A 22176-nucleotide genomic window follows, 5' to 3' on the forward strand; every position below is an offset into this window, starting at 1 on the left:
AAATGTTTTGTATTTTTTTTTTAATATTAAACAGTCTGTATGAATACAGTAAGTACAAACTTCCTTCAGATATGTTTGATTGCACTTCACGTTTTAAATATTGTCCATTTTATTTATATTTAATTCAGCGATTCATGGGCATAGCACCAGAGCGAGCCCGCGTCCCGCACCTTGAGAACGGCTCATTTTGCGCCATTTGCAATATTAGCGCCACCACGTGACTCGCCGCCGATTGCCGATCGGTCGGCTGGGGTGCGTCCGCAAACGTTGACTTGCGCCCGCCAGGTTCATCCAAGTGTTATATTTCATTTTTTGCTTGTTTTGTAAATTGGAGCTCGTTTTGAGTGGAAGAGTCGATTTGTGCTTGGAGCTTGTAAAAAAAAAAAAAAAAAAAAAAGACTCCTCCGTACCCTGTACACCCACGCCTCCCACCAATCCCCCCTCCTCGACCCAAAGCCCGACGAGCGAGAGGTTCGGGTTACTGCGGCCACGCTCATTTTTCCATTATGAGTTCATCGGAAGCCGCCGGTGCAACGCGAAACCTCGCAGCCTCCGTCGGGGACTCTAGTCTTTCCTCTGCCCTCCACTTTCTCAATGAAATTCCTCCACCGCAACAAGGAGGGAGGGGAAAAGGGAAAAGAGGCGGGATTAGGGCGCGGAGGGAAGACTTGGAAAGGAAGGAAAGAAGGAGGGCGAGAGAAGGTGTGAACGCACCAGAAAAGAACGTTCTTTACTTTTCTTTTTTTTCTTCCTTGAGTGTCCGCGCAGTGGAGGGGAGGAGTCCAGTCCAGTTCACTTCAGGGAGAATAAGTTTGTTTCTACGTGGACATTTTGTTCCCCAGCTGGCTGAGAGGGGAAAAAACTAACTCGGACGATTTGCCTCACCAGGATTTAGCATCTCATTGAATTTTGGATTTATTTATTTTTTTTCGCCTAAAACACTTCAATGCAAACACTGATAATGAGATTTTGCTTGCAATCCGAATGAGCTTCGTGTGTTTTTAGACTGGACAAGAAAAAAAAAGTATTATGAAAACAATGTTCTTTTTTTTTTTTTTTTTTTTTTAAATCTCCAAGAAAAAAAAGTATTATGAAAATAATGTTCTTTTTTTTTTTTTTTTTAAATCTCCAAGAAAAAAAAATCAATTGTCTGAGAATTTTTTGTTTTAATTTTTGAGGAATGAAACATAATTTTATGATAGTAAAGATGATTTTTATTCCAGGTTAAATAATTTTCTTCAAGAAAAAAAATGACTTTATTCTCATGAAATCCCAATTTTATCCTACAAAACTAATTTTTTTAAATTAAAACAAAGGTGACTTCTAGAAATAAAATGACTTTACCATAAAAAATAAAAAAAATTCTCTTAAAAATACAACTTTTTCTAGAAATTTAGCATAAATCTTTCTAAAAAAATGGTATTAATAATATTTCAAATACAACTTCAGCTCTAAAAAACAAAATGCAACTTTTCCCCACCCTCAAGATTGTGATTGTATTTTTTTCCCCCTTTCAGTGTGGCCATAAATCTCTTTGGTAGTATTTTAACTTATTTTAAAAAACCCTGAAAGACAGAAATCATTACAAAATGAATTTTTTTTCCATAAGAATAAAATGTAATTTCCTCACAGAAATAAGAATTTTCTTCAAGAGAAAATACAACCGTTTTTTTTTTTAAATGATGATTTTAATTTCTTTTACAATTCTTTTTCTTCCTAAGATTAAATTACTTTATTTTTTTTTTGGAGTGATTTAACATTTTTTTCTACGAAAACATTTTTGAAATCCTTTTCCTTAGAAAAGTGAATTTCTTTTCTATAAAAATATGATATTTTACACATTAAATTAATCTAGAGAAAATGTGATTTATTTCTCCAAAAATGAATTTTATTATTAAAAAAATAATAATAATACAAAATGTCAGACTGATTTCCCCTCAGGTGTTGTTTTCTTCTCAGTGTGGCCCTAACCCTCCTTGGCAGTATTTGAGTGAAATTCCTTGGTTTGATCAGTGCGGGCCACCGTAGCGGCGTCTCACCTGTGTCGTAGGCATAATCTGCAGGCTCCTGCTTGACCATCATGTGCGCCGGCGGGAACCTGTGCGGGTGCAGGTGCGGGTGTTGGGGTCCGTGCCCTCGGCCTTGCCCCGGTCCCGCGCAGTGCGCCCCCACGTGACCCGCCCGCTCGTACAGGGGGTCCATGTACTCTTGTTTGAAGCTCTGCTGGAGGTAGGGCATGCAGGGGTCCGAGTGCTGCCGGTGGTAGCCCCCGCCCCCGCCCGGAAGTCCACCGCTGCCGTGTCCCGCTGGGGCGGAGGGCATTCGTTGAAAGGCCTGCGAGGGTGCAGGGAACTGGGGGCACACGGGGTCACCCGAGGGGCCTTGATATCTGGAAGTGAACGACAAGATTGACGTTTCCAACTCAAAAAGATTGGGCGGACTGCATAATAAAGGTGTAATTGTGACGGGCACGGGTCACCTGGCGTTGAGGGGGTAGGCGTTGCTGGGCAGCGGCTGCGAGGCGGCGGCAGGGTTCATGTAGCCGGCGTCGGGCCGGCCGGTCGCCGCGGGTTTCGGGGAATAATGCTGCTGCATGGGGGACATGGGGTTGCCCGGGCAGGACCGCTTGGTCGCCCCTGCGGCGGCCCTTTTCTGCTCATAGGCACTACGGAAGAAGAACTCGCTTGTTTGAGTCGATGGAATTTGGGCTGCGGTTTGGTTTTACGAGCTTTTCTGAGTCAATATGACAAACACGACTAACGGACGCCGCTCGAGGGTCGACATCGAGCTCACCAATGAGCCGAACTCTCATTGTCGCCACCATATTGGATGTGGCAAAGTGGTGAGGGCTTAACAAGATGTACAGTAGATTACGAGGGCGTGGTAACCATGCGAACCTGGCGTAAAGGCACTGCTCTCCGCTTGCGGCGTAGCCAAAGTTGGGCTTGTGGCTGCACGACTGACTGGGGTCCGAGCCCGGGCTCTGCGGCTCCTTCTTGATGGTGACGGGCGGGCTGTGAAAGGCCACCGCTATCAATACACACACAACACAGAAAAGAAACACAGTTAGCACTAGGCTAGGGCTAAGGGGTGGGCAGTTTCCCGTACATTTCCAGAAAGTTTTTGGTTAATTTGCATGGGAATTTAGGATGGCGAATGTGGGGAATGGCGCAAATTGGAAACAATATAGTACACTCGAAGACACAATACACAAGGACAGGATATTTACATTCAAATACTTGAACATCTTTCACATGCAACACAGCGCTTGCGTGCCTGCGTGTGTATGTGCATAGTGAACGCATTCCAGGCCAAAGAGCCCTCGCCCACTCGCCTGCCTCGACTCTCTCAGACACAACAGCGGACGAGTCTGCCACGACAGCAAACGTCACACCTGCGTGCCAGCTACGCACACACGCACACAAAGTGGGTATTCTTTTCTATTTGCATCCAGATGTTGACGGTCACGCGTCGGCTCTATATTGACATCGATGATACGGAAGCCTCACATCTGCACGTACAAACCAAGCTGTCAATCAAAAGGGGAAGGGGGAGAGTGGTTTGGGGGGGCGTTTTTGGTAGAACTTTCTAATGCGCACCCCGCCGCACCCTCAAAAGAAAAACACCCCAAGTGAAGCTTCAAGCTGTGCCGAGGGCTGGTGTTTATTATGCGAGGGGAGGCTTTCGGCCCGAGACGTGTACAGGATGTTTTTCTGGTCCCGACAGGGTAAACAGCAGCAGCTGTGCACTTCCAGCTGGGGGAGGGGTGCATTCATTCATGTGTGTGTCTGGAATCTCTGTGGGTGTGTACCTGCGTCTGTGTGTGTGTGTGTGTGTGTGTGGGGGGGGGGGGCAGATAATTTCACGCTGCGCTTCATTCAGAAAAAATGGTGGAGCAACAAGCATGTGTGGCCTGAAAGTGGAAGAGCTGGATGATTTTGGAGAGGATTCCATCAAGTTAAATACTATTCTGTTCACACAAGAAGAGTAAATTAGCAACACTTTTGATTGTTTCACCGCCTTGGATCGATTGTTTTTTTTAACAGTATACTTACTTACTTACTGTAATGCCCTCACATTTGGGAAAGGAGAGCCACGATCACCTATCCAGTTTTCAGCAGTTTATTGAATGCCGGATGAAAGTAAAACACACACAAAATGAGCGCACTCACACAGGAGCAGCTGTGGGCGTGTCCACTGACTGCAGTGAAACCACGGCCCGCTCAGCTGTCAATCAAATACCGCGACGACCACCTGCAAAAATAGATGCTTTCCTCGTCTGGCATCTCTTGCGTCGACACATAAGCTCACGTTTCGAGTCGTGAAGTGACGTGAATAGAGGCGGGCCTGTCTACATCTCCGATCGAGTCGCTCGTGGAGACTTTCCTCAAATCAAACATGCACTTCCAAAAATAATCCCTGAATGAAAACAAAACGAGCATAGAGTAAATGATGGTGTCTCCATTTACAAGGCAGAGGCAGTCTTGTAAACGGAAGCAGCGAGAGAGTGATGTTCCTCAGGTCCCTTCCTGCCTTTTATTTGGGGCGATACAAGCTCCTTTTTCGATGCTTTGTTATGTCCTAAACATTCTAGTTTCAAGCGAGTCCCAAGATACTTTGACAAAAATCAAGCGAGGCAAGTCGAGTCCCCACTAAATTGCAGGCACGACAAATTAGTAATAAATCAAGTCATATAATATTGCTCAGTCATATATATTTGGATATTCGCCACTTTGCACTCAGTATCTGTACTTGCGTTAGTTAGCTGTACTAGCGTATTCGCAATGACATTGTTTTAATTGGCCCAAACCAGTCTACATGTCTATTTATTGTCTTCTCAATAAAATGCGTAACCATCAGTTCATTCAAATCCCATCCATCCGCCGTTTCTTCTGGAGTCCCCCTGGGCTCTGTCTTGGACCCCTTCTATTTGTCACCTACGTCCTAATACTTGGCAATATTTTTCATAACTTCAACTTCCACTACCACTGTTACGCGGATGACACCGTGTTCTATCTCTCCACTAAACCCACCGCCACTCTTCCCCCTTCCTCCCTTACTGACTGCTTTCTCTGCACTCAAACACTGGTTCTCATCCAACTTTCTCCAACTCAACAAAAACCAAAATCCTACTCCTACTCCAGGTTCCAATTCCATGCTCGCCAAAATTGACAGTTTTTCCATTTCTCCCTCCCCTCAAGTGAAGAGTCTGGGTGTCATCCTCAACAGCACACATAAACAACATCACCCGGTCTGCATACTTTCATTCATGAAACATTAATTGCCTCTGTCCATCCCTCATAAATTCATAAATTTTACTCAAGCAAGTCCCAAGTCCTAAAATTGGCGACTTAAGTCTGACTCGAGTCCCTCACTTCTGGCTCAAGGACTTTATTAGGAGAGCCAGGAACTTTTCCAGTTCTAATGATAAGGATCGTAGATGAAAAAAAGCAGATGTTTGCATTGAAATATACCAGACGTCAACTGTGGAAGATTCCCGGCAGCTCTTTTGAGTGATGAACTAATTGACTGGTCCTATCTATTTGCTGCAATTTTATAGCAACTGCCAATCCCAGCCTATTGTCGGGGGCTACAATCGGGGATGACCCCCGGCCGGCTGAAGACGGGGCGGGGAGGGTGGGCGTACTTTTACATATGTAAATGTAGACTGTGGTAAAGGGTGGACGATGCTGGGAGAAAGGTGATGGTCATGGCTGAGTGCTTTGGGAAGTGAAGGGATCATTACATCAGAAGGGCTGGGGGGAGGGTTAGTGGGCTTCCCATTCAACACACACGCACCACAAACAAATCACAAGAGCCCCCCCCCCCCCCCCCCCCTCCAACTTCAACCCCAACCCCACCCAATCCATCCAGCACACAATGGGCCTCTCAGCTGAGGCACACTAGTGGGAATATATGTCTAGTGGATTCCTGTGGGATTCCTAAAACACACAAGCGCGGATGAGAGGGACTCACTAAAATAAGCTTCCATGAATGACAGTCGTCTGTAAAGCTACATTGTAAACGCTCTTTCGCCACTCTCTCTATTATTACTGCATTATTTCTTTTATAATAATATAGAACCATTCTGATGATAAACATGAATCATAGCAACGAGGATATATTTATTACTCTTTGATGCAAAGACTTCTGCCATGCTCAGTAAAATTGCTTTTGGGGGAACATCTGCCACAATTTGGTTGTTTTTAGATCTTGCTAGAAGTATACTTTGCAAATCCCCTTAACAGACACCTGACCCCACAACGCCACCAAATTCTATTACTACAAAAAAATAAAAATAAAATAAAATAAATAAATAAAAAAGCCAAACGGAATTGCTATTACTAAGGCCTAATACTAAACCGCTCCACCGAGTTTGGAAGAAATCTGCTGTTTATGCTTCCAAACAACAACACAAAACATACAATATGCAATTACCTGAAATACAATAATACCACCAAATTTAATGTTTAAAAAAAAAAAAACATTCTGTTTATCCAAGCCCGCAATTCTGTAATGGCCCATGACAGTATCTCAATATCAGCTAAACAAGTCCTTGCCATGAGTTCCCCGTGTTACGGTTGATAAAGTTCTTGCAGCCATGAAAGGGCGGGCTGTAGGGACGCCCAAAGTGAAGACAGAACTGGATCTGGACAGTCTTAAACGGGATGTTTATGCTAAACTTTGCCAAGTCTCGAGCTTCTGGAAGTCTGCAGCACACGACAGCTTCGCTGGCTGTAAATCAGTGGACATCAGCCCAAATGTCAAACACCACCAAAAACCTGTGACGTAAAAAAAGAAAAAAGAAACAAATGCACCAACAAGACGCGAGTTCTTACACTTAACTCCATCTCGTGGGGTTATGTGCTGCTCATGTGTGTAAACCCCCCGCGCGCACGCCAAATGCTTTCGATCAATGAAGCCACTGAAGACAATTATGCCACGCTGGTTTGAAAGGTTAAAAAGGAAGCTATTGATTGACAAGAATGGCTAATGACATTAGCCGCAAAACAACACAATCATTCAATATTTGACTGGATGTTTTTGACACAGTTAAATAGTACACACTGTACAAGCCCCCTTTCACGCTGCCTGGAAAACATGTCGTTTTACCACCATTTACAACTAAATCATCCAGGTAATCTTTCTGCCTTTGGAGGTGTAATTCTTAGTTTGACAGTCAACTTCAACTAGGAGTGTCAATACATTGCTCCAAGCCTCTTTTTTGAACAATTTTTCACTTTCTGCCAAACTGCTGCTTGTTGAAAAACTCATACGTTGCGTCACTTGTATCCCAAGACACCGCCGTAATTATTACGCTGTGTGGTTGTGTGAAAGAGCACAATTACGGCAATATCCCACTTTGCTGGGTTCTGCGTGAAATGATCTCTCTGTAAAAGAGGCGACAGAATTATGCTACCCAAAAAACACAAAGCACACAAAAGCAATTCAAATGTCATCAATCTATTCTGTTATCTGGCATTGTAAATCATGGAGAGAGACAGGAAGTGAGGCAACAGAGCGCCATCGCAAGAAACATGTGCGGGACAGGTGCGCTCTTCTCGGGTCGCTGCGCAATCAGGAAGTCAGCGAGGACGAGCGCAACCAGCTCGCCGTGGTCGTCATCTCGCCAACGGATCCATTAGCGCTCGCCTATCTGATGGGTACATTTTTAACGAGATTGACGGGAAAGTCAGACAGGTGACGCGAGTGCGCGTCACGCCTTGTTTTACGTCAATTCTTGATTATTACGAGTAACCTCTTGGGATATGCTCTCGTTTTCGAGGGGCTCAAACATAATAGTTGCAAATGAACAGGACTACAGACAACACAAACAAGCAAATTAAACAAGACAGCAAAACAAAGCAACAATAGAACAGTGAAAACAAGACCCAATTAAAAGTAACAACAACAACAAAATTCAGTTGGCAAGTCACACCCGCAAACCTGGCGATTGACCCTTGCACATATAACCAACTCGCTGAAATAACATTTTAAAAACTGCAAGCGCTTGGGGACTTATCAGGAAACTTTTTGGGGCTCCACATATACTACTGCATTTTTTTTTTTTTTTTTTTTTTTTTTTTTTTAACCACAAACAGCATGGTGTCAAGGAAGAAGCGGATTGCCTTAGCTATATTGAAATAATACAACGGGAGGAAACGGGCAAGAAATAAAGAAGAGCCTGTGGATATATGAAAGGCTCGTGGCAATGCTCGCCCCATTCACTTGTGCATTTCCGCAACAGAGACTCTCCACACTTCGCTTTTCATGTTGTTGGTTTTTCCCACCCCCAAATTGATACTACTGGTCTGTTCCAACATCATCTTTTAATTTCACGCATTATTAAGCAATTTTAAAGTGTTGAAAGTAGTTAAAAAAAAAAAAAATCTATTAACTCTCTTGAACGCTCAACTGTTTGAGAAGTGTTGTAAAACGCCTTTTCTGTCTGTGGGCACATTTGGTTGCCACAAGATTGAAAGCATGGATTTTTATTATCTTTTTTTCAACACAACAACGATGAAAAATATTTAGGTTAGATACATTTGGATACATTCTGCATATTAAACGACTCATGGGTCTCAGAAATTTGAGAAAGAGTTTGGTAAGGTTTCCTACCATTTTAATCAATGGCAGCGTAATAAATTCGATTTTATTTGGCGTATTAAACTAGCGATTGAACATGGGAGCTTTAAATTTGAGGGATTTCTTAGAAATGGGCTTGGACAAAAAAAGAAAAGCTGTGCTGAATGTGGCACGGGATAACTTAAGGAAACGGGAAGAACTGTTTAAGATATACAGTAAAGGGTAATATCACTGTAACCAACCGTCTTCTAACAAAAGAATTTGGTTTGTCAAGTTTATCATACATAATACGACGGTGAGTTGTGAGAATCTGAAAAAAATCAGACGTTACATTTTGAGAAAGGTGGTTAGTAACATCATCAGCATATTCAAGGTTTGGGAAAAACGAGTTGTCGTACTGTACCAACCTTTTTCTCACACCGAAGGTTAAATCGTTGGCTAACAGGAAGCGCGTGTGCATGACGGCTGTCGTACATTGCCGTGGGTTTCTGCAAATGTCACAACTTTCACTTCCCCCTGTGTGAAAATTGCACTTCTTGTTTTTCGGGGTGAGAAGCGACTTGTCCGAGTGTGTCGCCACACATCAGTCGACATTACGGCCAGTGGTGGCAAGTATTTACATAAATAGATTTAAGGAGACTTTTCAGGTATCTGTACTTTACTTGACTATTTAGTTTAAAAAAACCAAAACGTGTATTAAGTTAACCACATAACTTTGTCTGACGAAGGTCTACTAGCTTAATGCTCACACACAATGCAAAACACCATAGACGGGCTAACGAAAATAGCATCAATCTCACAGATTGTGTTATGACCCTTTAAGCAACGGATGTTTGAACTCAAATGGTGCAGCAACACATGTAGACAGACAATATACCAATACTTGCAGGCATATATTCTTGATCTTTGGTAACAAAACAAAAAAATAAAATATTCCTGCAGCTTACTGAGAAGTTGTGACCGTCTTTTTTTTTTTTTTTTGCATGCATGAATTATACTGCCTCCTGGTGGCCAAGACGAACACCAGAGGGAGCTGCACAATGAATGTAAAATAATTTAAGTCAAAGAACCACTTACAGTAATTAAATCCGTCCTTACAATAGAGTCTTGTTTTTACACAAGTATGTTTACTTACAGTACAGCGTGAGTACTTTTGCCACGTCTGATTACAGATCATGGCCTGGTGAATGATTGCTTTTTTTGCAGGAAAGGAAACGACTGTTATGGATGTGTCCCACACTAAAGAGGGCGATAAACCCTGCGAGCGCCGAAGAGCCTTGACGTGATGTGTCAACGTTCCGACGTGTTCCCCCCGCTGTCCACTTCACTTCCAAATGTGCCGCGTTTGCGCGTCTGACAAATGGCCATCGAGCCGCCGTAAATCTGACGCTCACGGTGCAGGACAATACATCCGTGTCCCGGGACGCGCTCCGCGAGAGGGACATCCCGTTACAGGCCAGGGCGGGATGTCATTAATCTGACACCATATTGACTCCGCACTCCCAATCCCTCTCCACAATATAGTCACCCCCATCTTAATGTTTAATGTACCAAATCGATGCATCCACACGTTACTGAGACGATATAACGAGCTCCTGCTGCTTGAAGGGATTACTGTGGGGCTGAAGCGTTGGATTAGTGTATGGGAAGCGCAGTATGCATACGTTGAAGTACGCGTTACATAGTTAAAGAAAAAGCAATATTAGGATTCCCACATAGTTTCTAGGCAGAACACAAACTTCTTTGTCTTCATTTCATACAAATGTTCGGGATGGTCATTTCGTTACATCTGCGCAGCCTGCCCTTCCCACGACGCAGGAGCCAATCATGTTGCAGCGGGGCGTGTCCTGCCGAGAAACGATGTGGGATTCCTGACAATAGTTAACTCGCTAGTAAATGGTCATACTTTACGTGTTTAATTAAGAAAACAATTAAGTAATGGATGATACAGAGACTAGTTTGGGACTATCAACAAACTACTGCATTTGATTGTGAATGTGTTAGTAGAGCAACTGTAACTAAGATAGCTAGCTGACATGAGTAAAACTACTGAATGCCAAGTTGCTAATGTGCGAATATACCGTGGCTGAATGCATGTACATTATGAGTTGATATTTAACTTGCCAAGTTGACTTGACTCAAAGAAAAAGAAAAAATCGTGCACTCTGCAATGTCATATCATTCATATGAGATTAGCTAGAAACAATGAAAAAGGACTTCTGGAAGCTCTTCACTTTAGCATGGAAGGAGTCCATTGGCTTGAAATAAGTAGCACACAATTCTTGCTCATCCTCTAACAAGGGCCCACTCCCTCACTCAGCCCCTCTTAATATCATGATGGAGATCTCCAAATGCTCCACGACACGTTTGACCCGGACGTCTTTCCTCTCTTTCTTCGAGCTGATTTATCTGCGCTTTATCGCTATCAAGTCATCTATCAGTTGCTGTGGTGGGGGGCGGCTGAGGATCGATGCGCAACACTCTGCTACACCCAGCGCTCCCACGTCAACCCCCACCAGCACGCCTACCGGCTTGTGTCAGCAGGTCAACATAATCGTGCACACTCTGTGTGTGTGTGTGTGTGTGTGTGTGGAAAGGGGAGAGGATTCAAACTGGAATGGTGGCCAATGGTTACTTTGTGACCATTGGAGTTAGACATACTCGGGGGGGGGGGGGGGGGGGGGGGGGGGGGGGGGGCGCTAACAAACAAACGAGGACTGAAACGAAAGCATTGAGAGGAAATTCTTTCCTGTCAACCCTTGAACGCATCAGCCCGTCTGCACATGACGACTTTATTGCAAGTCACCTCTTCCTTATCATCATCATGAGCCTTTACTCCATGGTTGCACAAAGAGAATTAGGGGCGTACACACGCAAACGCACACTTTTGCCCATTCATAAAGCTATGCTGCTTCCTCCTCACATCCAAGTAATTCTTGAACTGCTTAACACCAATAAAGCGGCACGTCAGGCCGTCTTCTACAACTACTTCACTACTGTACTTAAAGACCATGTAAAGTGAATTCAAAGATTTGTTTCTAAATTATACAAATTTGAAGATAATTGCTTAAAAAGTGGAGAGACTGAGAACAATGTAGTACTGAATTGTGGAACTATAGCGTTAAACTCTTTTTCACCATTTATGTTTTCTTGATTTTTGGGGCGTGGCTAAAATGGCACCCAGTGACGCCAGGCAGGGGTGCCAATGTTTTTAGCCATGACTGTGTAAAAAGATGCATACGCTTTTTTTCCCAGATTGTCTGACCTGCAATCAGACTAAACGTTTCCTGTTTTAGCTCAATTAGGATTACTCAAATTATTTCTATTTGATAAATGCCAGAATAATGGTCATGGCTAAAAACTGTAAATGTAATGTAATTGACACCCAAAAAATTATTTTGTTCTTTTTACTTTTCTACTTCAGTACATTTTAGAGTCTGTACCCTTTCACTTTTATTAGGTAACAGAGTTGAATCTCTACTTTTTACTTTTTACCGGAGTCCTTTTTACACAAGTATTTGTACAGAGTATGAGTACTTTTGCCGAGGGAGCAAAAATCCACCAGTAACGGAAGCGCCCCTAAAAAAGTTTATAAATGCCTATAGATGCCACAATAGAGGCAAATCAGTACTTTTCTATTAGACAGGACTATGGCCTGACTAAATAAAGGTCCTCTCCTCACCTCAACATAGTTTCTTGGCACCCAGATGGCAACAAAGCAACACTTTTATATTAGACAAGGCTCTCGAATAGCAGTAGAATTGCACATTTGTGGAGGAACACACCGTAAATAATTGACATTCGTCAGATTCTACGCTGATTGGACGGAACGGTGCAAACGATGACGACATAATGCTGTAAAAAGTGAGCACAAAAACGAGCGTCTCTTAGGTGGCGTGAGTGAGGGCTCGCCAACCTCAGCTGGCCTTTCACAAGCAGTCCATTCATAAAACCACTGCTGCGCGCGTGTGTGTGCGTGTGTGCGCTGACTTTAAAGGACTCAAACGTGCCAGGAAGGAGGCATCGTGTTGGTGGCTTGTGCGCTTGTTTCTGGCAGGCACCTGGCTGTTTTCACTGTTGCGTAGCACCTCTATTTTGGAAAAAGAAAAAGACGACGAAGGAGCTGCATGTTTTGGAGTCGAGGAAGATGAGGAAGAGGAGGGGGAGGCGGGAGGCGCTCCACCGACCCGCCTCGGCCAGTGTCCAACGAGAGGAGGGCCAAGGACAGAGCCTGAGAGACGTGCTGCGGGGACGACTAACCCTTCAAGCTTATTAATGAAATGGTTTTCAAACCAGGTCTGCCCTAGTTTGGCAGTCCGCAAAATATCTTATTCGAATTATGAATTATGCCGTGCATATCTGCAATTACTCCTCCCTGCACTGGAAAAATGACCTTCTCAAATCAAGTTAAAAAATATTTAAAACAAGACATTTTGGCCTTAAAATAAGTGAAAAAAATTCTGCCAATGAAACTGGTATGAAATGACTTGATAAGATTCTTAAAATAAGTCTTCTAGTCTCGCTGAAAAATTTGAAAGAAGTCAAAACTGTCATAAAATAAGAACACTTTTCACTCGAAAAGAGATACATTGGACTAGGTAAGTTTTTATGTTTTTGCAGTGAGCTTTGGGCCAATCGGATCCATCTGATAGATAGCACATTCCTCAAATTTCCAACAAACGAGCTTTAAAACAGGTCTCCAAGGCTTTCCATTGTAATTACTTGACGTCCAAACCAGCTGACAAAGCCGCCAGGAAACAGCCACCAGGCTACTACCTGTTTGGTAGCTTAGCAACCAGTGCCAAATATGGACATGCTCGCACCCGGTCGCCCTGCATTGATGGACCAAAACATTTTCAGACTGAAGTGATCGGGGCACGAATAGCTGCCATCGAGTTGTTTTTGTATTCATAAAACATAAATTATGAAAGAAGTGAAACTTAAAGTGCGAATGAAAGTATGAGAACTATTTTTGCTTTTGAAAAGGAGCGTTCGGAGCAGCTCGCCGCACGCTTCCGCTCGCCTTCTCCGCCATTCACTCCCGTGGCTCCTCGCTTGCGTCTTCTCCCTGAAAAGGAGAGCAGTGGCGCTCTATGGCCGCAACTTCCTACGTAATTACTGCAAGGCACAAAACCAAACAATCGTCCCATAGAGCTCCAAAATTGCTGGATTAGTTCACATCTTGGAACACTCAAACTGTGTGTGTGTGTGTGTGTGTGTGCGTGTGTGTGTGTGTGTGTTAGAGAGAGAGAGAGAGAAAAAGAGAGTGAGAGAATTCAACACACACAGGAAGGGAGGGAGGGCTTCAGAGTATCCACTTGGAAAGGAGGATGAGGGAGGGGGGAACTGTAGTCTCTTTTTTTTATGAATGGAGAGCGAATGAGGGAGCTGCGGATAGCCACACTTCCTCTTACGCAGGCGGGGAAGAAAAATTTATGAATGGCTCGCGTCGAGTGTAAACAAAAGACGAAGCAGCTCTCGGCGTCTTGCTGAATGCTGGCTCGTGACCTCCACACGCAACACAATTCGGGAATCTGGACCACACCAGATTTTCACAGGAGGAAAATATTAGTTGGATTCTCACATATTTTGGGGGACTTTATGTCTGCGTGGCTTGATGGCCGTTAAACACACACGGAAGGATGTTGCACACCCAAACGTATTGATAAACGCGGAGATGTGGGACTTGCAGCACTCACACTTACATTTCTCAGAGGACGGGTCGGACATCCGCACTTTTTGTAACATGCATTGGGAATGTGCGTGTTTAAACACTTACACTGTTCCCCTCAAAAGATTCGACACCCACATTTTTTGTCCCACCCATGGGCGATATGGGTATTGAAACACCCACACTTTTCCCAGTGAAAGGGTTTAACATTTTTTTGTCACATCCATGGGGTATGTAGGTGTCAGCTCACCCACACTTTTACCAGTGAAAAGGTTCAACACCCACACTTTTCTTTACACCCAGAGAGGTGTGTTTTTTTTAACACCCATACTTTACCTTATAAAATGGTTTAAGACCCACAGTTTTTGGTCGCACTTGCAGGGGATGTGGGCGTTTCAACACCCACAATTTTCCTCAGTAGAAGGAAAACTCTCACTTTTCCTGGCGAAAGTGTTCAACACCCCCATGTTTCTTCTTTTCCCACTGTTATTGGACAACAATCAACACACCATCAACACCTCGCCCGTCAGCAACTCCAAAATGTTAGGGTGCGACCCTGCACCCCCACACCCGCCCAGACGTTTGCACCACCGTGACATGCGAACAGAGCGCGCTCGTTAAGGAGACAGACGAAAGCCAGGCAGCGGACGAGATAGTTTCAACAGATGTACAGGTATTGCACAATCCCTCAGAGTGACATTCCGCCATGTTATTTAAGTTTTTTTTTTTTTCATTTATTTATTTGTTTTTTAAACCCTACCGGAAGCCACACCCGTGCAGGTAAGACGCTAACGCGGTAAACAAGCTCGTCCGCAGGCATCAATTATACTCCAGTCAGCCTGGATTACAGTCTGGCTTTATGCTTTTAAACAAACACACACAGATGTCAGTTTCAATAACAGGTGAGTCACCTGCACAGATGTCTTTGAATATCAACACTGGTTGAACTTTTAACTCCTGCCAGCCAATCCAGACTGATCCCATTCTTAATATTGCTCACGTTAATGTTTAAAATTGCAAGCAGGTTAAATCCATCATCCATTGTAGTGAGTGAAAAAGGAGACAATCAATCAAAATCCTTTGAGCAAGCAACGGCAAAGGCAAGCTTGTAAACAAAAACAACACATATGCAACAAAAGAACAGCGTATTTGAATCCGCCTTTTCCGAAAATGACTTTTTTTTAAACTTCCGATTGACTAAAATAGTCTCTTCATTTTTGTTATCCCTGAAAAGATTTGTAGTGCTCAAATATTGTTTTCATGTTCACAAGTCCTGAGTTTCCCACACTTCATTACTCCAAGGCTCATATTATACATAAAAAAAATGTCACAGCACAGAGCACACCACCCAAAAAAAAAAAAAAAAAAAAAAAAAAAAATTACAAATTTTTTTTAGACTTAAATAATGATCACCTTGTCGAAATTCACTTGACATTTTTGTTAATCAGGGCCTGTTGAACTGAACACAAAGCTATTTTACAGTAATGGTTGTTCCCGTCACTATATGTGGGCGGCATAACTCGATGAACAGATAGATACATTTACAATGTATTTAAAAAAGCGTGTTTAAATAAGTTGATTATAATGACAGTGTATGAAAGCAGTCTTTTAAACTAAATGTTTCCAAAAGCATTATTGCTATTTATTTTCAATACATTTTTATGGTTGCAAAATGTTTGTCTTGTGGTCAAATATGTTTCAAAAATGTATTTAAATAAGTTTTATTGTGTTTGCAGAGTATGGAGGATGATTTCTTGAAGGCTTAAACTATAAAATACATTTTATTTATCCCATTATAATTACATACACCACATAAAGTACTTACATTTTATTTTTTGTGTGTTCAAATACATTTTCAATGTGTTTCAAATCTCAAATTTTGATAAGTGTAAATGTATCGGGAGGGGTTTTAGTTGGCGTGTTGTGAGGTTGTTTTTGCCTTGGCTCAATAAAGTTTGGGTAAGACACGGCCGCAGTGGACCAAACCGGATTCTTTCAATTCTAAAATGCCAACCTGTCAAAGACACAAGTCGTCAAAACCATGAGAAGATCTTCAAGAACAAACCACTCCTTGCGTGTCACTATAGGCAGCGGTCAAAGTTGAAGAGTTGGAGTGACCGTGAGCAGCAGGGACGCTGTCTGTCAACACAAAACGTCCCTGCGCCTTTAAATGAACTGCCTGTCAAAGTGGTGCCGCCCCATGACCCCGCAAATCACGGTCGGGTCAGCAGTTAGCGTCAGGCGGACAGCCGATTGGACGACCGGGCCAGAAGGGGTTAAGTAGACATGACCCCTAGCGCGCCCTCGGGTTCATCTGCGCTTCCGCCGGTGTTTTGTGGCCTAATGGACGGCGACAATGTTGCGTGCAGGCATCGTGACACATGCGGGATGAAATGGCGCCGTGTTTACACACAAAAGACGGCGGGCAGGATGTCCCCGTGACCCCCGCCAAAGGCTGTGACTTCTTTCAAGTTCCCACCAAGCCAGAGGTGGGAGTCAATCACGTAAAAAATGTGCAAGTCGTATCATAAGTCTCAAGTCTTAACCTTCAAGTTTCAAGCAAGTCCCAAGTTACTGCGGCAAAACTCAATTCAAGTGGACTCGAATGTCCACTAAATTTCAAGGAAGTCATCGCTTGAGTTAAGTTAATCTTAAATCATATAATCTTGCTCAGTTACAACATATCAGAAGCCAAAAGTAAGCCGAAGTCTTACTCCGTTAAATTTCAAGCGAGTCTCGAGTTACTGTGGCAAAAAGTCGAGTCGAGCCCCGGGAAATATCGAGCAAGTCGAGTCAGTCAGGTAATCACTTTGGATCAGCAAGTCATACAGTAAATCAAGTTATATAATCTTGCTCAGTCACAACATATCAGTATTGTAAATCGCATACGGTATGCGCAAATCATAAGTAAATCAAAGAAGTCAGTCTCAAAAATCAAGCAAGTCGAGTGCCTACTAAATTTCAAGTAAGTCGAGTCGAGTCGTTACTTGGGTTCAACAAGTCATAAATCAAGTTATCCAATCTTGCAAGGTGACAACAACAACAAAACAAATGTCACATTATGTTGAAAATGCAGATTTTCAAATGCAAACAGGAAATACTTGTCATGTAGCTCAAGTCAACGTTAAGTCCAGTTTTTCACATTTTAGCCAAGCAAGTCGCAAGACTGGTTAGAGCGTCAGCCTCACAGTTCTGAGGTGCGGGGTTCAATCCCCGCCCCCGCCTGTGTGGAGTTTGCATGTTTTCCCCGTGCCTGCGTGGGTTTTCTCCGGGCACTCCGGTTTCCTCCCACATCCCAAAAACATGCATTAATTGGAGACTCTAAATTGCCCGTAGGCATGACTGTGAGTGCGAATGGTTGTTAGTTTCTATGTGCCCTGCGATTGGCTGGCAACCAGTTCAGGGTGTACCCCGCCTCCTGCCCGATGACAGCTGGGATAGGCTCCAGCACGCCCGCGACCCTAGTGAGGAGAAGCGGAACGGAAGATGATGAATGAAAGTCGCAAGTTCAAAAGTTGGTGACTTAAGTATGACCCAAGTCAAGTCACGTGATTCGAGTCAAGTCGTGTGACTCGAGTCCCCCACTTGCTCCAAGCTGCCAAATATTTCATAAAGATGCACCGGCCACATGTTTGTACAAGGGCGCAGCAGCCCGCCGGGATCCTGAAGCGCCATTGTGAACAAAAGGGAAGCGCATTCAAATAGGTTGCTTTCCCTTTTGACATCTTCCCGCCAGCACAAAGCCCATCTTTGGACCTGAATCTGCTTGTTTACCGGTTTCCTGAACCAGAACCCTCTCGGCTTTTCAAGAGCATGCAAATGGCAGACCGCACGGCACAATACGGAGGCCCTTTGGTGTCCTGTCTTTTGTTCGCCGGAAAGATTACAGTGAAGGTTCCAGACCGACCCGTGATAGATGTAAAATCCACAATTTAGAGACACTATGGAAATTCTTTTTTCCATCATAGGTTTTTTTTTTTTGTCACAGCGACCCCCGCAGACACCTCCGCTGGCCCACGTTTGACCTCGCCGTCCCGGCAGTGGGCCAGAAACAACACGGGCAAGTCTAGTGACACCAGATCACATGAGATAAACAATAAAATCTCTGGGGGTAAAAGACCCGAAAACAATCAGATGGATCAGTGAGCTCTAAGAAGACAAAGAAAGTCAAAGTACTCACAGTTCTCTGAGTGGAAATCTGGAACAAACTGCTCGTCGCTGTCGGGAACCTGAGCTGGAAGTAGAAGAGACGAAACTTCACATAAGTCCACGTTGTAGATTATCAAATTTAAAAAAGGGACATTTTCAGAGAAACAGACTTAAGTGAAATCAAACAACAACATAGGAAAATGTTTTTGTCAGTGGGGCCTTATGAATTTTGAGAAATCTGACATCAAAGTTCAGACAATTTACATAACAATTTCCTCCACACTGAGTTTCTCAGTCCTGTCCAACTTTGAAACCAAACCCTAACTTCAAACCCTAACCCAAGCCTGAAACCCTAATTTGAAAACCGAAACCCAGACTTTAAAGCAGAATCCAAAAACTCAACTCCGCACTATTACCCCAGACTAAGCGCCAACTTAAGTTTCAAGATGACTTGCAACACTAACCCTGTCTTGAAACCACAACAAATGTTTGAAACCCTACATTAAAACGCCAACCCCGGCTTTAAATTCTAACTTTGAAGCCGACTTGTGGCCTTAACCCTGGTCTGAAACTCTATTTTGAAAGCCGGACTTTGACTTGAAACCCTAACCCAGGCTTTTCTGCATTATCTAGTTTCGAAACCCTACTTTAAAACCCAAACCTTGGCTTGAAACTCTACCTTTAAAGCTGACTTGTAGACTAACCCTAAAACTGGCTTGAAACCCCAACCAAAGCTTGAAACCCTTCAGTGAAGCCATAACCCTGGACTAAAGCCCTATTTTGAAAGCCGAGCCCTGAGTTAAAACCTGAACCCAGGCTTGAAACCTTACTTTGAACCCCCGCGTCCTCTCTTCCACTCGGGTGCTGTCATGTAAGTGTGAGTGCAACGCAATGGAAAGTCACATGAAAAGCTTTCTGCTCAGAGTTTAGCTCATTCATTCGAGAGCAGCAAACAACATGCCTGTGAGCTTACGGCCCAGCGGGAGGATTCTGACCTGCGCACCCCCACAGCGGCGCGTTGGCACTCATTTCCAACCTGCATGTGTGTGTGTGTGTGCGCGCAACCCCGCGTCCACGAAGCACAATGGTGAATGGACGGGGATTCCTAACGCCAGCCCACAGCACAATAGCGCCTGTCTGAGGCCGCTTGCACCTGGGCCGCCGTCGCTGACTGGACTCATTCACGTCCACCCGGGATGAGTTTCATTCACTAAATCGGGCGCTTTTGGAAGGGCGAATTGCGGCGAGGAATCGCTGATCACATCAAGATGTCGCACGTGTACACTGACAATTCCTGTTCAAGTCTCCCAAAATCAACAGAAACAAACAGAATATTTATTTATTTATTTTTTTTAAATATTCCCAAAAATGAGCCCAAGATAAATCATTTCAAAACTTCTTGATGTGATCCAAAACCTGTACAATGCAATTGAAAGAACAAAAACTGAAATAATGTGGTTGCACAATTGTGCACACCCTCTTATAATTGGGAAGTGGCCGTGTTCGGAATGAACCAATCACATTCAAACTCATGTTAAATGGGAGTCAGCACACACATGCCACCATTTAAAGTGCCTCTGATTAATCCAAAATACAATTCACCTGTACTAGTAGACTTTTCCTGATATTGTTTTTGCTTTCTAGGAGAAGCCTGAAGATTTTGTGCTAACCCTGATTCCTATTTGGAACTGTTCATAATTCCCTCCACCTTGCCTAAGGCCCAGTTCCAGCAGAAGAAAAACAGTTTGTTTTTGTTTTTGCTTTCTAGTAGAAGCCTTAAGGTTTTGTCCTAACACTGCCTGCCATTTGGAACTGTTCATAATTCACTTCAGCATGACTAATGCCCCAGTTCCATCTCAATTTTTTATTTATTTTTTGCTTTTTAGCAGAAACCTAAAGAATTTGGAACTATTCATAATGATCTTTACCTTGACTAAGACCCCAGTTCCAGCTGATTTAAAACATTTTTTTTTTTTGCTTTCTACCATAAGTCTGAAGGGTTTGTACTAACAGTGGCTGCTATTTGGAACTGTTCACAATTCCCTCTACCTTGACAAGGGCCCCAGTTCCATCTGAAGAAAAACAGCCTCAAATGATGATGTTCCAGCCACCATGCTTCACTGTATGCATGGTGTTCTTTTGATGAGCAGTGATATGTTTACGGCAAACATGCCTTTTGGAACTATGGCAAAAGAAGTTCACCTTTTTAATTTACATTTTGCCACGTGTTCGGGAGACTGAATAGTATTTACCTTAACTTATTTATTCAATCTTGAGCATATCAAATTGTTGAATTATTTCACAAAATATCCATCCACAGTCCAGATTGCCCCAATCCTGGACCACAAGTGATGCAGATGTGACAAAACAATCTGACTCGCCGCCCCCCCCCCCCCCCCCCACCCGCCTGCCCCATCATTTCATCAGCGCTTCTTCACGCGTGATGCTGACGGAATCCAGACTACCACGGGTTAGCTAAACAAATTCAGCGCGACAGTGACAAGTGGTATCCGAGCCGGCGCTTTGTCACGCCGCCTGGCACGTTTCCTCGCTCGTTGAGCCAGAACAGCCAGTTCAGTTGGTCTGGATCTCTGCACCGAACATAAACAGCTGCCCGTCGAATCAGAACAGAGTCGATTAGAATTTGAGCCAAAAACGAGCAAATGCGTCGTGTGGAAGTAAACACAGCACAGCAGATATAAGATATTTTGTCTCTGGTTTCAGTACTTTTTGCACAACTTGCTGATCTCTAGCAAGGAGCTGAAAAGCCAAATTCATACAACAGGTGTTCAATCTGTGAAAATGACCAAGGATGTCCATTTCTATGCCTTTCTTTGCCTCTTCCAATCTTTCCGTATCTCTGTTGCAACCTGCCGATGACACTGTGATGAAGCATGATGAAGACGATTGTTAATACCAATTCTAATTCCAGGTTGATTTCTGGATCCTACGGTAACCCCAATTAAGCCTGGAGTAGAGTTTCAAATTATTCCTGTGCACGATTATGCTCTTTAAGTTGTCTCAGTCCGGCTTGTCCACATTGAATCCACAGTGTGAGGCCAAGACGAACAGCAGGCAGCCAGCACAAAAAGAGGAAATCCGATATTTCATAAAATAATTCACTTTTTCTTGTCATCGCACTCCTCCTTCCTGTACACAGAAAACCGGATGTCCAGATGACATTTTGTTTGTGGTTCAGACACACATCATTGATTTGTTCCGTAATGTAGCATCTTGCGGCCTACTGCGACCTAATAATAAAAACATTACCCGCCGTTAAGTTGCCACTGTTTCGCTTTGGGGCTCGGCTTGGCATTTTTGAGAAAGCACACAACGCCGCCGTCCGGCGTTTAGCCGCGCACATCCGCCATTCGTCAACAGCTAGCTTGATTGGCGAAGGCAGGGGATACTGGACCTGATCATGAACCAGACCCATCATGACGATGAGGATGATGAGGAGGAGGAAGAGTCTCACTACTTATCTGCTGTGTGTTGCAATGTGACAAAATTACGCACACTCGTGTCATAAAAAGACTGGTAAAAGTAAAAATACTGAGTCGACTTCTGTACTTCAAAGTACTGATTCTGAAATGTACTTAAGTACAAAAGGTAAAACCAAAATGTCAATTTCTACTGTCAATTACATACAGTACCCGAGGTTACGAGCCAAGTGCCTTGACTTCTGAGTTTAATTCATTTTGTTACCATGCTCGTTACTCAAAACGCTCATATCAAATACTGTAATCTTAATATAACCTCAGGGGGCAGTT

General features: G+C 43.6%; 1 protein-coding gene across 3 annotated transcripts in view; it reads right to left on the reverse strand.

Annotated features, from left to right (window-relative positions):
* etv4 (ETS variant transcription factor 4) overlaps nt 1–22176 on the reverse strand; it is a 34113-nt gene that overhangs the window by 6138 nt on the left and 5799 nt on the right. For all 3 annotated transcript variants that reach the window (XM_061755153.1, XM_061755152.1, XM_061755151.1), the window contains exons 4-7: nt 18438–18491; nt 2898–3030; nt 2480–2665; nt 2040–2389 (exon numbers count right to left, since the gene is read on the reverse strand). In XM_061755153.1, coding sequence (XP_061611137.1) covers nt 2040–2389; nt 2480–2665; nt 2898–3030; nt 18438–18491 — 723 coding nt within the window. The remainder of the gene's footprint in view (nt 1–2039; nt 2390–2479; nt 2666–2897; nt 3031–18437; nt 18492–22176) is intronic.

The sequence above is a fragment of the Phyllopteryx taeniolatus genome, chromosome 19, assembly GCF_024500385.1.
Source record: "Phyllopteryx taeniolatus isolate TA_2022b chromosome 19, UOR_Ptae_1.2, whole genome shotgun sequence".
Lineage (NCBI taxonomy): Eukaryota > Metazoa > Chordata > Actinopteri > Syngnathiformes > Syngnathidae > Phyllopteryx > Phyllopteryx taeniolatus.